The 15,753-nt window shown below is 33.8% G+C and overlaps 1 protein-coding gene across 2 annotated transcripts in view; it reads left to right on the top strand.

Moving 5' to 3' along the window:
• Window positions 1–15,753, top strand: part of TMEM232 (transmembrane protein 232) — a 202,933-nt gene that overhangs the window by 36,643 nt on the left and 150,537 nt on the right. For both annotated transcript variants that reach the window (XM_076008262.1, XM_012754577.3), the window contains exons 4-7: window positions 621–726; window positions 3,032–3,189; window positions 7,939–8,038; window positions 10,470–10,636. In XM_076008262.1, coding sequence (XP_075864377.1) covers window positions 621–726; window positions 3,032–3,189; window positions 7,939–8,038; window positions 10,470–10,636 — 531 coding nt within the window. The remainder of the gene's footprint in view (window positions 1–620; window positions 727–3,031; window positions 3,190–7,938; window positions 8,039–10,469; window positions 10,637–15,753) is intronic.

Here is a 15,753-nt window from a genome sequence, read left to right as displayed (position 1 = left end):
GTTGACCATACATTTGAAAATTTTGAAAAAATCCATTTAAAATATTTGGTTAGAAAAAGAGTATACTTTGGATAACTGTGTATTCAGGCTGGTGCCAGGAGGTACATTCATCAGTGAGCCCCTGTCCAGTTGGCCAAGTGATCCCTGTGGCAGCCCCTGGAATGAACACAGTGAGGGAAGTGGGACAATCCTGATATCTCCCTCATGTTCATTAACTTCAGCTCATCAATGTTGAAGTAGGCAAGGTTTTCCAGCAAATTGACGTCAAACCCATTTCTGTTTAATCTCATTTCTTTAATACTTTTCCTTATAAAATAAAAAATGCATTCTCTTAGGGGGGAAATGAAGTAGAAGTAATCACTAGAAAGTAAAAAATGAGAATTATTTTCAGCAAATAACTAATGATATTATTCAGAATATTAACATTTTCTACATTTTAACACTAATATGGTTTGTATAAAATGTCAAAAATACAAATAATAAAAGCAAATACATAAAGTTGTGGCTACAGAGCCTTTGCCTCATACAATGACTTTTGGAACATAATTAAGGGATAATAAAAACAAACACATTAAAAGCTGTACGTTTTAATTTGCATTTTCCATGCTTCCCTATAACAGAGAAAATTGGGTCTCAAAACCTTGGGCTCTGGGAAACATGTAGATCTTCCTGCTGCATGGACTGAAGCAATATATCTGGCTCAATGCAAAGGAGAAATTCAAGATGGTATGTGCTTAATTAAATTCTCATTAAGTATCCTAAGTATTTTCTAGATTATCAGTGAAAGCATAATCCAAGACTTTTAATTTTTAAAAATTTTGCAGGAGACAAGAAAAGTTTGCCATTCTCTATTGAAATATCTTATAATGTTTTGTTATGAAAGTTCCTTTTGTAATTTTGAACTTATGAATTTAACTGGCCAAGTTTTAATTACAAAATTGTTTTAAAAAACTTTTTCTCAGTGTAGTCTTTATTACTTTTTTCTAAAATTAGTAACTAATTAAAAAGTAATACAAAATGTCATTCGGTGATTTCCAATTACAATAGGCACTATACTTTAGAGAAACTTGCATTTTATAATTTTTACTCATAAAACATTAATCAAATGGCCATTTGTTTTTCACTTATTTTAAACAGCAAGCTTTACTCATTACCTTTTCATTTATCATTTCTCATTTATGTCTCCTTTCAAACACTCTCTAATTCAAAAAGAAATTAAATAACATTGTTCTTAATGGGGTAAAAGTCCACCTATCATTATCATAAATGTTATGTGTGTGCCTTTTCAAATGAATTTTAAGATGTTAACTATATGAAGTCAGAGAATATTTTCCCATGTAAATTGGTTTTGTAGTGCTCTCTGGGAGCTTTCAAGTAACAGGAAGAGTAAGAACTATTTTGTGTTTAACTTCGCCTTTATGGTCCTTCATCACAGTGTCATCCACAGCCTGACCTATATTAAGTGTTTAAATGGTATTGAGATAAACTCTTGGTTTACCAGCAACCAGCAGCTGCTTACTCTTCATTGTCAAGTAAATATCAGTTTTGTTCAGACATCCTGCACTCATGTGATTCTGAAGAGTTGCCCAGCCCCAGGGAGTGAATCATAGGTGGTCTAAATCAACTGTGGCAATTCCCTTTTACTTGCCAGTGATTGGATTGTGGTAGTCACATGACCTAGTCCTAACTAAAGGGATGTAAAGACAACTCTATTCGGAACACTTCTTGTTTACTTGCCTTTGAAAAAGACATGCCTAGGAAGAAAACATCCCTCCTCTCCCTACACCCCTCTTTGTTCTTATCTAGTGTGCTTGGTAAGAACATGATGCCTGGAGCTTGTGCAATCATCACAGACATCACATACATCAGGGGAACTGGAAGATGAAAGGAATGTGTATACAGAGGGCAGCTATTTTAGCCATCCCAGGAACCCTTCTGATTCCGATCTTGTGAAATAATAAACATCCTTATTTTAAAGACACTTTTTGTTGAGTTTTCTGTTACACATAGCCCAAAGAATTTTAACTCATTCAGATATTGTAGTCCACATAATACCCTAAATGTAATTTCTTCTTATCATTTCCACAACTGAAATAACCTAATAGGCGTCCTACCTGAACCCTCCATGCAACAGAAATAATTCTAAAGGTTAAATAATTCTCAGTGATTTCTGATTACACTTGAAATAAGCCTAACGCCATATTATGGCCATGAGGCTCTGCATGACCTGCCTCTTGGATACCTCCCTACTCATTCATTATGCTCTAACCATACTGACCTCCTTCCTGTCCCTTGACCATGTCAGGGATTTTCCTTCCTCTAGTGCCTGCATCTGATGTTCTTCCTCAGATATGTACACAGCAGCTCCTCAAAACCTTTGTAATGATGTGAGGAGCTATTTTCTCTAGGCCCTTAGCTCTATAATCTTCCTCCTTCAGCTCCATGGGGTGGCCCTCTTTCCTCTGCCTTGATGTTCTAGTCTTCTTCTGTTCTCTTTTGTAGCAATTGTCTTTAGGACTGCCTTTCATCATCTGGTTCTGTCCTATTTCTCCACCATTTTGTATGTGGCCTGGTGATCTATTTAGTGTTGACTTTAATAGCTGGTGCTCCTTGAGCATTTCTTAGTTTCTCTATGTAGTCTTCCTACCTTAGTGGCTTCTGCTTGGTGGCTTCATGCCATGAAGTTAGACTTCCTATATGGCAGCTTAGGGTACCAAAGCTAGTATCTTGGGAGAAAGAGAGATCTCAGAAGCTGTGATGTCTTTTCTGATATAGCCTTGGAAGTCACTCAGTATAATTTCTGTGACATGCTATTGGTTGAGACCATCATAAAGCCTACTGAAATTTAAGGGGGAGGGAGCATAGAAGTCACTCCTTGATATGAAAAGTGTCAAAGAATTTGTAAATATGTTTTCAAACCACAATCTTATCTTGGTGACTGAGTAAATAGTTATTTGCAAAAATTAATTGCAGCATGTAGAAAAACAGGATGATTTTGAAATGATGCAGTTTATACATTTTAATATTTCAGAAGCCTTAAATATGCTTTATGCTTCCCTGGACCATGCTTGCTTTGATTATGATCATCTGCCTGCCTTATTTTTTGTTGCGGAATCAGTTTTACATAGACTCTGTTGTGATGCATTCCTAAAGACATACTTATATTCAGTTGAAATAAAGCTGACAAAGGTATGTTTTCAAAATTTTTAAATGTTTTTAAATATTACTCATACTACATGTGACCATATGACATTTGTTTTAGGATTGGATAGGACATTTAGATTTATTGTGAAATATTCCTTGTTTAGTAGTTTATTTTAATCTTCACTAAATGTGAATAGCACATTATTGCTTGATATCCAAATGTGGATATTTTGAGAAAATATAATTTCACAAACTATGTAAGAAAATAATATTTAATTAAAATTCAACACACTTATACTTACTATTTTTCTGAGTATATAGATTTTCTCTTCTCCATTTTAAGGATTATTTTAATGCCACTTCCTTTGCTGTTTAAAAATGCTGAGAGATAACCTTAAATAATTGCCTCACTTGTGAAGATGAGTCGTTCTTCCAATATTATATGTCATTTTAAAGCTATAAGCTGGAAAACAATCTCTGTGTAGCTCATATTTTATAAGATTGTAGAAGTCATATGACTTTGCTCTCTGTGATGATCATGGTTGACTGCTGCAAAATACGTTATTAGTCAAATAAATTTAGCTTCACTAATGGTTTTACTGCAAAGAAAGAAAAGAAAGGCTAAGTGTTTCTTTAAGATGCTTGTGTTAAATATATATGAAACAAGTGAAACAGATTATGCAAGCATATATTTTTTCTTATTCAATTTTGATTATGAGCTGTTTGAAGTAAATCATGAGAGAATATTCATGAACCAGTCCATCAGTAGAATATTTTGGGGAGATAACCATATTTAAGTCCTTGTAAGTCTAGCCTTGATGCTCTCTGACACATTTGGGAGTAAAAGACTTATGGAGACCAGGTAAGCGGAGATACAGAGAGCACATAATAGAAACTGACCACGGAAAGAACTGAGGCTTTGCATAGAAGAATTGAAGGAAAGATGTTACCAATAGCTATCTTGGGATAGTGAGATTATGATTTTTTTCTTTTTTCTGTATTTCCCAAATTGTCCACGATGAATATATATTTACATTTTTAAAAAATTTTCAGAATATTATGGGGGTACAAACCAAACATTTTGGTTACATAAACTGCTTTTGTACCATTTGAGTCAAAGTTATAAGTATGCCCATACCCCAGATAGTGTGCACTGTACCCATTAGGTGTGAATTTACCCATCTCCCACCTCCTCCCCACTTCTACCTGCTTGATTTCCTGCTTGATTTCCATATGTGCACATACATGTTGATCAATTAGTTCCAATTTAATGGTGAGTACATGTGGTGTTTTTCCATTCTTGTGATACGATATTTACATTTATAATGGAATATATATCAAATATAGGTAAATATAAAAATATCAATATAAAATATAAATATATAAATATATTTTTACTGGAAAAAATAAAGTAAAAATTTGAAGAGGAAAAACCTGAGCAAGTCTGGCTCTCCTTTTCTTCTCATTGCTTTCAGTGATCTTTTGCCCTTTCTTGCCTTTTGTATTTCTGATAGCAAGAGAAATAGCTATAAAATATAGTTTTATCCACTAACTATATTGCTTATACTTCATACACACCATATCATTTTATTGTTAAAAGATTCCTATATCTTCTTATCTGCAAGGTTAGACCATTTGTGTAGTTTCTTAGAATAGCTACAAATTCTTAAACAGCAATTAACTATTTGCCCTACACAATGATAAATGCCTTAAATATATTATAGATATTAACTTACTTAATTCTCACAGACATCCTAATAGGTATGTGCCATTATTACCCACCATTTCACAGATGAGGAAACTGTGGCATGGAGAGTTTAAGTGACTTCCCCATGATCTCAGCAGAAAGGGTTTTGAAACCCAGACAGTGGACTCTCAGCCATGATGCTACACATCTACCCTGGGTCTCAGATTTACTAATTTTAAAGCTTACTCTTTATTGTTCTAGCTAATATATACTAGCCGGTGCAAATAAGCATGCCCTATATCTATAAAGTACCTTTGATTCCAGGCAAGAAACCATTTCAGCTGTCCTCCTTGCCTTTGTAGTTTTCATTATGTATCTGAAAGGCCACTGGAAACCTCCTTTTTGCTGTTTTCTTTTTGAGAGAATGATTTACTGAAGAGTATTACAATAGAGGCATCACGCATCTCCATATGCATAGTTTTGTTCCTCCTTTGATGAAGTGGCTCAGGGTTAGATAGAGCCTGAAATATATGATTCCCTAATATTATTTCCTTTCATATTTTGTGTACATTCTTTCCTTTCTTTCTATCTACCTCTGAGTGTGGAATATTCTTAACTGTTGAAGTCTGATTACAGAAGTGTAGAGAATAACATATAAACAACAGCAGTTTAATATATGTTAGGGAGAAATACAAAGAGTGCTCTTCAAGCTGCTATGGAAGATCGTGAAACATATAACCAACTATTAAAATACAATGCATGATAAATATTACCCAGCATTTCTATTTCACACTTGGTTAAAGGAGTCAGAAAAATGAAGAGAAAAGAGATGGAAATAGAAGGAGAATAAAGGGAAAAGGAAGGGAAGACGGGAGAGCAGAGAAAGATGAATTGACAAGCAGAAATTCAGTGTAGGAGGCAAAGCCTGAGTTGTCAAGCTACAGAGAGAATATGTACACAAATGACACAGGAAGAATTATGCACAGCAAGTCTCAGAATTCCTTAGCATTATGGAAAGGTAGATTTTTGAATAAAAATCTGGCCTTCAGAATATTACAGATGAAAGCTTTTAAAACCATTTTTCAAGCATAGCTATAACTAGGGATAGCCTCTGGGTCAGGTGAAATTCATGACCAAATTGGGATATAAATGCAGAAATTATTCAGACTGACATGCTTTACGTGTATTTTATATTTTGTCCCATATTAAATTTTTGAATATTAATTTTATTCCTTTCAGTATCTATAATCCCTTGAAAAATCTTAATTATCCTTCTTCTGACTAGCTATTCATTCATTGTCTGTAGCTGTTGCCTTTAATATTGTCATCTAGAATATTGCCTTTTTTTTTTGAGACATAGTCTCAGTCTGTCCCCTGGGTCAGAGTGCAGAGGTCTAATCACTGCAACCTCCAACTCCTGGGCTCAGCCTCCCTTGGAGTAGCTGAGATTTACAGGTGTGCACCACCATGCCTGGCTAATTTTTCTATTTTAATAGAAACGGGTGTCTAGCTCTTGCTCGAGCTGGTCTCTAACTCCTGAGCTCAAGTGATCCTCCCACCTTGGCCAGGATTACAGGCGTGAGCCACTGCATCAGGCCTACAATAGTCTTTTCAATGATATGTTAACATCTACTTCCTGCTCATTTAACTTCAATCTTTTAGAAAAGCACAGTACTATAACATAGTGATAAATACGAGGAGGCCTCTTGGGCATGCCTTATAAACATTTTATTTTTAGGCCAGGTGCAGTAGCTCATGCTTGTAATCCTAGCACTCCAGGAGGCAGAGGAGGTGGGAGGGTCGCTTGACCCCAGGAGTTTGAGGCTGCGGTGAGCTATGAGGACACTATTGCACTCTACCCAGGGTGACAGAGTGAGACTCTGAAAAGAAAAAAGAAAAAGAAAATTGAACCCCTCTCCTCACTACCCCTTTTATTAAAAAAAAAAAAATTATTTTATAAGTCTATAAATGTTGCATGTTTATACTTTATGAATGCATTTACAAATATTGATGATGCATTCTCAGATGTTATTTTTAATGATAGAGGTTTGTGATAAAAAAACAAATATTTGGCAATCACTGCAATAGTAGAAAGTTCACAGCTTTTGTAGCAATACACACTTCCCTGGGTTCGAAGTCCAGTAATGCCACTTATTCACTTAATAGTCATGGGTGAAGCACTGAGACTTGGTTAGATTCATCTTTTTGTTTTATTTTATTTCTACAGGTATATCTAATAATATTCTGCACTGCTATTAAGAGGATTTGGAGACAAATACACTCACACTTGATAGGGACAGCTATTGTTATTATTTGGTTCTTCTCCATGATTTAGCAACTTAGGCAACTTGTATTCCATTTATTTCTATAGTTACTGTGCTTTTGCTAGTTTTCTTTAAAATCTTGCAAATCATATATTTTTGCAGACCTTCCATTTTATATAGTCTATGTAAAACTATTTTTAGCTATGTATGTGTTTTAAACTTCACAAAAGTGAGATTTGACAATGGTTATTTAGTAATGACATTGTGAGGGTTGTTTTTTGTTTTTTCCATGAAGGAATAAGAAGCTAAGTACAGCATACTATTAATATGCACAAGCAGAGTAGTTCTCAACACTACCTAATGCAATGTTTTTCAAACTGTTTTGACTGAGGCCCATAGGAAGAATATCCTTTGGATTCCAATCGAGCAAACACATAATATATAATCATTTTTATACTGAAACAAGGAATTGTGCAATATACTGTAATGTTTTCTCTTCACTTTTATTTTATTTAAAAATCTCTCAATTGATTTCATGACTCACTTAGGGGGCATGACTTGCAATTTGAAGAATATTGTTCTAAAGGACATAGAACAAAATAGCATTTGGTATTGGTCATTAAATGTAATGTAGGGATGATTTATAAAAAGTTTTTTGGCTGAACCAGCATTTCAATCTTGATATAAATGTTTTAAAGTTATTTCAGAAACACATAACATCAAGTGAGCTTGAAATTGTTTTACCAAAAATAAATGTAATAATAAAATGTTTTATTTTTCTTATGGTTTTTAAACATTTATTGATGCAATACAAAAATGGTTTTTTCTCTTCTCTTTTGACAGATTGGCTATTTGGTTTTCTTACGACTTTTTATATTTTTCCTGCATGGTCACCTAGAAAGTTTTAAACAACATTTACTTAGGCTTCAACCATATTTATACGGTAGAGTATCTTTTATTTTTTATACTTATAAATGTTTTATATTATATTTTGAGTAGCTCAGACTGTCACTATAAAAAGCATAAACTGTATTTCATGAAAGATAATAGGTGTAGTGTTGAAGAGCATTGCTTCTGGGCCAGACTGCATTTATTTAGCTTTTTTCGCTCCACATATCATTTATTTGCAATGAGAAAATTTAAGATCAACTCTTTTAGCAATTTTGAAGCATACATTATTATTAACTATAGTCACCATGCTGTGCAATAAATTACCAGGACTTATTCCTCTGTCTAACTGAAACTTTGTACTCTCTGACTAACATCTCCCCACCACTCCCTCCATTCCCTGTTCCAGCCTCTGATAACTCCCATTCTACACTTACCTTTTCACTTTCCTCCTTAACAAAGTATATGAGCTTGTTTGTGACTCAGTTTCCTTATATGTAATAGTATCTACCTTACTGGATTTCCAGAAAGTTAAATTCATATTTTAGTAAGGTACTAGAATTGGTGACCAATTTCTAAGCTGTATGTGGAAGAAAGTGAGGAATTCAAGAAGAAGCTGAAGTTCTGCATATTGAGTAATAGGATCAAGATAATAATGTTCTGGAGACTACTTACTCAAGGCTTCTTAGGCATGGCTAACCGGGCCATGGTCACACATATTCGGCTCAGAATAAACCTCTTTAAATTAAAAAAAAGATAATGATGTTCTAAACTGGGAAAATTTTGGAAAAGTATTGGACATATTAAATTTTAAGGTCACTCAGGTACCCAGCAAGCAGTTGGAACTAGGGAAATAAATGAAGCCTGCCTGGGATATGGATTTGACAGTCATCAATGTTAATGCAGCTAAGATAACCTGAAGGTGAGGGTGGGGTGAGGTAAAACTAATTCTAACAATACAAACATTTAATGGATTATTGGTATAACAGAGCCCAGGTAAAAGACAAGTAAGGGAAGCAGGAGGGAGTGATGAAACTAAGGAAGGAAGTTCAAGAAGATCAACACCATCAAGACCCATACAAGTATTAAGCTGTAGGAGGTATAAAAAATGGTGATGGGTTTCTGCAGTTAGAAAGTTATTGTTGACCCACGGAGCATCCCCAGTGGAGAGGTGGAAGCACAATTTAGATTGGAGGTAAATACACAGCGAGGGAAAATTTAAGCACAAGAAAAAGATCATGAACTAGTTCAAATGTGCTTGGCTATAAATTTTTATGCTGGCATATAAATATGTGAATAGTTTTCATGAAAAAACAAGGTCAAAAAGAAGAGAAAATTAGTGTATTGTAGGATATGGAAAGGAGACTCAAGATTTTTAAAAAAGGAAATAATATTTGATGGAAAAAGTCATGGAGGAGGGAATAAAAGGTAATAGCAGAAGTGGTGTGGAGACTGATCAATTTGCACCACTACTGTAAGTTCTGATGGGGTATGGAACCAGGAGAAAGCTACAGACTGATGGAATAGGAATTCTTGTCTACCATATCATTTGTTTTGATTTCTTAATTAAATTATAAATCTTCTTAGATTTATAATTTATAATCTTCTTAGATTTATAGTAACTTATATTAATATATTCAGATGATGGTGGCAAATAAATTCTGGGAAATTATTCAAATAAAATCTCAACTTCTCATATTAGCTCATTATTATGGACATATTCCAAGAAAACTAACATCTTTCTTTCAAATAAGAATAAAATCCCCAGCTTTTGCCTTTTTACCAAACACTGTTAAGTAGAACCTTAGGTTACATCTCTGTCTTCAGCAACCGGCTGTTTTCTACCTGAGGCTGTTAGCAACTGCTACCTATCCACATAGCTGTCCAGTAGAATTCTCATTACCAATTTTTCCCCTGTGTAGATGGACTGAAACACAAAGATTGTCTAAAAGTTTATATAAAGAATAGCACTAAGATGATTTTGTTAAATATCACATAGTCTTATGTAAAATGGTTTAATTTTTGCCTATATTTAAAATATATACATTGAAGAAACAATAAAAACATCCTGAAAAGAAATAAAACTGGAAAATGTTGGGTTAGAATCAATGACATTGATTTGTTTGTAGGATTACAATTTCAAAGTATCTATTATGAATAGAGCGTCTATTATAACTTGATTTATTTTCATATGGAAGCTTCCAGGCGTCGTTGAGCAGTAACTATATTTAATTAGGCATTCAACCATTGTGCAATTGCTATTCTGAATTAGAGCAACTCTTAAGTACGAATTATTTACCTTGTAGTTTTATATTATACCACCAGGGGGCACACATAACATTATAAATCTTGACTAGATGGTGAATTGTACAGCAGTTTCCACATCTAAGTAGTAATTTAATTATAGTTTAATAACTAAAAGACAAATGAAACACAATGCAAAATATTAATGAAATATTTCTCTCAAATGGTTTTTCTTACAATAGCACTTTCTGTCTCTGAAGAATCGTATCACAAGTACCCAAACATCTTTTCGAATGTGCAATTCATTTTGAAAACCTCAGAAATTATATGTGAAAGAGAACTGCCTTCTGAATCAATCTTTGGCCCTGAGGAAAATGAGGAAAAATATGATGACATAGATTCTGATATGGTGGGTGATATGATATTGTGGGTATGTCCTTTTGCACAATGCATCAAATAAGATTACTGTGATTTAATCATTGCACTTGTCAATTCAGAAAGCATCACTGAAGATGAGTTTAGCTGGGGGGAGTAGCGCACGCAAAAGTACTAATTTCATGTAACCATATGCATATTTCTGGAATAGTAGTTAATAGGATTAGTAGCGGGACATCAGTATGTGCCACTACTACTTTAAATGAAGTAATGACATAATACCTTCCCCCTCATAAATTCCATTTCAGATATTTAATTAAGAATTGTGACGTAATTTAGACTGACTTATAAATTAACATTTTAAGATATTATATCTTTATTAAAGAGAAAATGTGTAACGTGCAGGTTATTCATAAAAGTAATACTCATGTTTTCATAGTTTATATGAAATAATTAAATGCTATTAAAATCAACTGAAAACTTTAAAAAGTAGTTTAAATTGATAAAATAATCCCTAGAATATGAAAATCTCTTAATTTATAAATCAGGTATTAGTAATTAACTTTAGAGAAAACCATCTGTCCTAATTATATAATTTCTTGGTATATAACAAACTATAATGATGCAAACACAAGTATGGTGAGCAATTTAATTGTGCACATACCTTATAGACCGATGTACATCAAAAGATAAACTTCAACCTTTTGGATTAAAAAGTCTTAATATTCTTTCCTCACATGTTTTATAAAAGACAGCTGTGAGCATTTCTAAACTGTAATTTTTTTGTTGTTTTAATTAGCATACTTATTATTTTATAGTTTTTAAATAGAAAATTTATTTTTCTAACAACTTCTAAAAAAAGGAAAAAAGTCAATACAAATTGAAATACTTAAGGAAATTTATGGAAGATTCTTTTTATTTATGTGTTACCTCACAGTTTTCCCCTGCTTCCCTTAGGCCCTTTCTAAAGTTAGCTATAAATTAAATATATAAGAAAAAACATTAAACCACATCTATTTGTAAAGTTTCTAGGTGCAAGTATTTTCTCTTTGGCCCATTACCAGTGAACTATTTACATAAAAACTGATATTTGCTAAATAAATTGAAACTTTTGGTTATAATTACTAATGAACACAAATTGACTTGTGCAAAAAAAGGTATCTGTTTTTAAGTTTAAGAAATGTTTTAACAGTAAATATATAATGTAAGGTATTAAGCACAGAAAGAACACTGATCATGAAGAGAACAAACCAGCTCACCACATGTATCTGTGATCCAGAGGAGGTCCATGAAGCTCTCCAAATCCCCATTTACTTATCTTTAAAAAGTCTTCATCATCATCTCTGTATCTGCCCTAACTATTCTACAGCACTGTTGTAAAGATTACAAAAAAGCAGGTGCTTTGTAAATTATTAAGTGCTATGCAAATATAAATAATGATTATTGAAAATGTATTTAGGCACCCACTTTAATCTAGGCAGTTAAATATAATGATTTTCATCTAAGGATTTGATTAAGTTGATTTAATGTAGTAATTGGAGTGTTTTTCCTTTAGCACATTGACTGCCACACTAGAAAAATTCTTTTTTCCTTGGGGCCACTGTGTTTTATTATGAAAGCAGAATAAGAACTTCGAAAACAAAATGATCCTTTCCAATTTAATGAGAAATTTATTTTTTATTGTTTTCCATGCGTGACTTATATGCTCCCAAGGTAAAGAGATGTGTGAGTTATATATGCTTCAGGAGGCCCTGGGCTCAAAACCAGCATGAGTTAAATATAACTCACGTGAGTTTAATACAGTTAATGTGTTAAACAAATGACATTCTATGAAATCTTGGCAATATAAATGTTCTGATTATGAAGCAGGCAACTGTCAATGTTGATTCCGATGTTTTTTTAAAAAGGAATCCATTTTTGTCACTCTTGGTACACACACACAGCAAGCAAATGGAAGCTTACTGCTGTACAGCTCAGCCTGAATTGGAAAGTGCAAAAATGTTAACACATGAAAAGAACATATCAGTTTACAGTGGAACAAGTCATTGAGTCTCTCTGTGTCTTTTTCCACTGTGTAGAACAAAGCTTGGATTCAATCTCTTCTAAATTCTGTTTTAATCTATCCATGTGATCCTATAAAGGGATTATAACAGATTATGGCCTGCCAGGTTTATTGCCCTTCTTTTTCTCCTCCTAATACCTTATGATACAATGACTGTAAATATAAGATAGTGTGACCAAAGTGCTGCTAAAATTGCTGATTTAGCTAATCAGCACTGATTCAGTGCTTGATTGCATGTCTTAAAGTTATCTAGTTTCAGCCCAATTTCTCCATCAGAGCTTAATCTAAGTCAGACTCTTCAGTTCAGTTGAGTATTTGCCCATCAATACTTAACTCTCTCACCTTCTGGGAAAGGAAAGTGAAAAAAAAAAAGACATGAAAATGAGAATGTAAAAGACACATTTATATTTGTCCTCTCCCCCTAATTAGTATATAATATAGTAGAGGGTTTGTGAATTTATTAATGTAGACCTTATCCTCTGGTAATACCGAAAAGTCCATGACAGCACATTTTGGTCACTGTAAAATATTTCATTTTTTATATGCTTATATGCATTGGAGTACAAACAATTTCTTGTCAAAATGCTGCTAAAATTGCATTAAAAATTCTGGAGACTATTGTGATACTTTAGGATACACACAATATGGGTGTGGGTTCCACTTAAGAATAGGAAATTTCCTTTAGTCTGCTATTGGGCCCCTTTTCTTTCTTTGATGTCCTTTTAAGTGATCCAGATGCAGGGTTTCCTTTGACTTTGACAAATGGTACACTTTAATTAGCTCTGTGGATTGCAGAATGCTGGATTGAGTTTTCTACTCTGTCCGTTGCTCACTAGAAAAGCTGAATTTTCTAAGCACAGTTGTCACATGGTAATAGTAACATAGTTCTTGGCAGAAGGTAGATTTAAACTCTGCTAAAATGCAGTAGACCCTTTATTAAATAGTTTCATCTGTTCTAAAGTCCAATAGTTCTCTGAAAACTAGCAAACACACAATTTATATCCTAATGTGATTAGCAATCTCATCCTCTAACACTTTAAGTACTTGCAAAGCCAAAGGCATTATCTACATTTGGGATATTTGGGCTATACTGTAATTCTAAGTGGTTACTGTTACACGGAGAAACGGTTTCTCTAAAATTAGGAGCATTATTCTATGATTCATGTCTTATTATCCAGGTAACACATTTGTATTGAGAGGTCCTTTCCTGGCATTGTCAACCATCCCCAAAATGACTGAAAACAAGATGAAACCTAGAAAGCTGTTTCTGAGCAGGCAAAATAGAGCCCATGCTTCAAAGCTCATTTCTGTTATAAAAGAGAGCCTGGTCAGACACTCAAAAGTTCATGAACTTAAATTTACGTAAAATTTGAGCTGGTGTGGTTATCTAAATTCTTAGACAGTAGATTAACAACACTTTGTAGGTGGGCTTCTCATGGACAGCTAGAGAGGGAGAAGAAAGAACTATAGGAGGTGGTTATAACAGCCAAGAAAAAGGAGGGAAAAAGAGAAGGAGGGAGGGGGAAAACAACATTCTCTGGGAGTCATTTAATACAGTGATCAGTGCTTTTTAAACTATAGTAAAAGATCACCTCCCCAAATTTTTAATTTTCAAACCATCACAGACTGATAATTTTTTTTTTGAATTTTTTTTAATTAAAGGAAGGAAAGAAGAAATTAGGAAGACCTAATTTTTCCCCCAAAATTAGGTCTTCCACAGACTGATAATTTTGTAAAATAAAATAAGAACAAATTACTGAAAAAATGAAAAACATAAAAACCTAAACCTTGATATTTTTAGACCGAATATATATAATTACCCTGTGAAATTGTTACAAAAGTTTTTAAATAAGTATTCCTAATTTCTGTACTCTTTTTTTTTTCTTTTTCTTTTAGTTAAAAAAGCAGAAAAAATAATTTCTGTACTCTTGTGAATAGTTTGCAAATGGTACTTACCTGCCAACCTTCCTTGAATAGGACTGATGTAGTGTAAAGGCACAAACCTCTGCACCACCTCATGACTCTCAGACTATTTATTGCTCCCTCTTGCTTTGCTGCACTGATGATATACATGACGATTGTATTAAATTGCATGGTCATCATCATCATATCAATTTATCTAAGCTCAATAAATTTATTTTTTCTTTTGAAAAAAATCAGGGAAGAAACTTTAGCAAGATTTCCATGTAAATGCTTGAAACACATAAAGTGCATGAGGGTAAGTAATAAGCCTCACTGACCTGGAAAATTCACAGGCGTGGCAGGTTCCTTTGCTCTTGATAAGTCAGTGCCCTTCAGCGGAAGGAAGGCTACCAGGAGCACATGGCAGTTAGGCAAATTGCATTTATTACTTGGAGAGAGAGAGAGAGGGAGGGAGAGGGAGAGAGGAGATAGAGAAGAATACACACCACAAGGAACCATGGGATGTCTTAGCAAGAGGGTGTAAGAAGGAATCAGTTATGAGATTTGTGCTTTATTTGGGTGAGAATGGGAGGGACTAGGGAAGCTGGGGTTCTCTCAAGATGTTGTCAAAAAGTAGGGGCAATTCTGTGATTGGGTATTTTGTGGATAGCATAGTGACTTTATGTCTGTGTTTAGAAAAACAATCGTCAGGTAGCTGTGTTTATTTATCACAGCATCAGAGTAATATTGCCCAAGGTTGCTATTTTGTGAGTTTATGTTCAACAGGAGATCAAAATGACCTGGCTATGAGTGTCAGACCAGCTTGTAATAATGTGATGTCAAATCAGTCCCAGACATCAGTGTTTGCTTTATTTCTTTCTCAATGATGAGCAAAAATGGCATCATATAAAATTGAAAACAAAGCTTAAATCTTGTTTATTGTCTAAATTCTGATCTTTTCTTTACCTGATGCTTTCGGGAATTTTTACTGGTGATGGTGTATAGGTGTGTTAACACAAGAATTTTTGACCTAACTGAATAGTCTATGTAGCCATGTGATATCTTTGATTCAAAGAGCAAAAAAGTATGATTTTAAACTAACTAGTTAAGCCATCTCAAACTTTCAAAACATATTTACTTACCTACTCATTCAAAATAAGTTTGCAACATGAGGATGTTCAGGCATT

This window comes from Microcebus murinus, chromosome 11, assembly GCF_040939455.1.
Source record: "Microcebus murinus isolate Inina chromosome 11, M.murinus_Inina_mat1.0, whole genome shotgun sequence".
In the NCBI taxonomy this organism is placed as follows: Eukaryota; Metazoa; Chordata; class Mammalia; order Primates; family Cheirogaleidae; genus Microcebus; species Microcebus murinus.
Note: the sequence above shows the minus strand (reverse complement) of the source record. Positions and strands in the feature narration are given on the sequence as shown.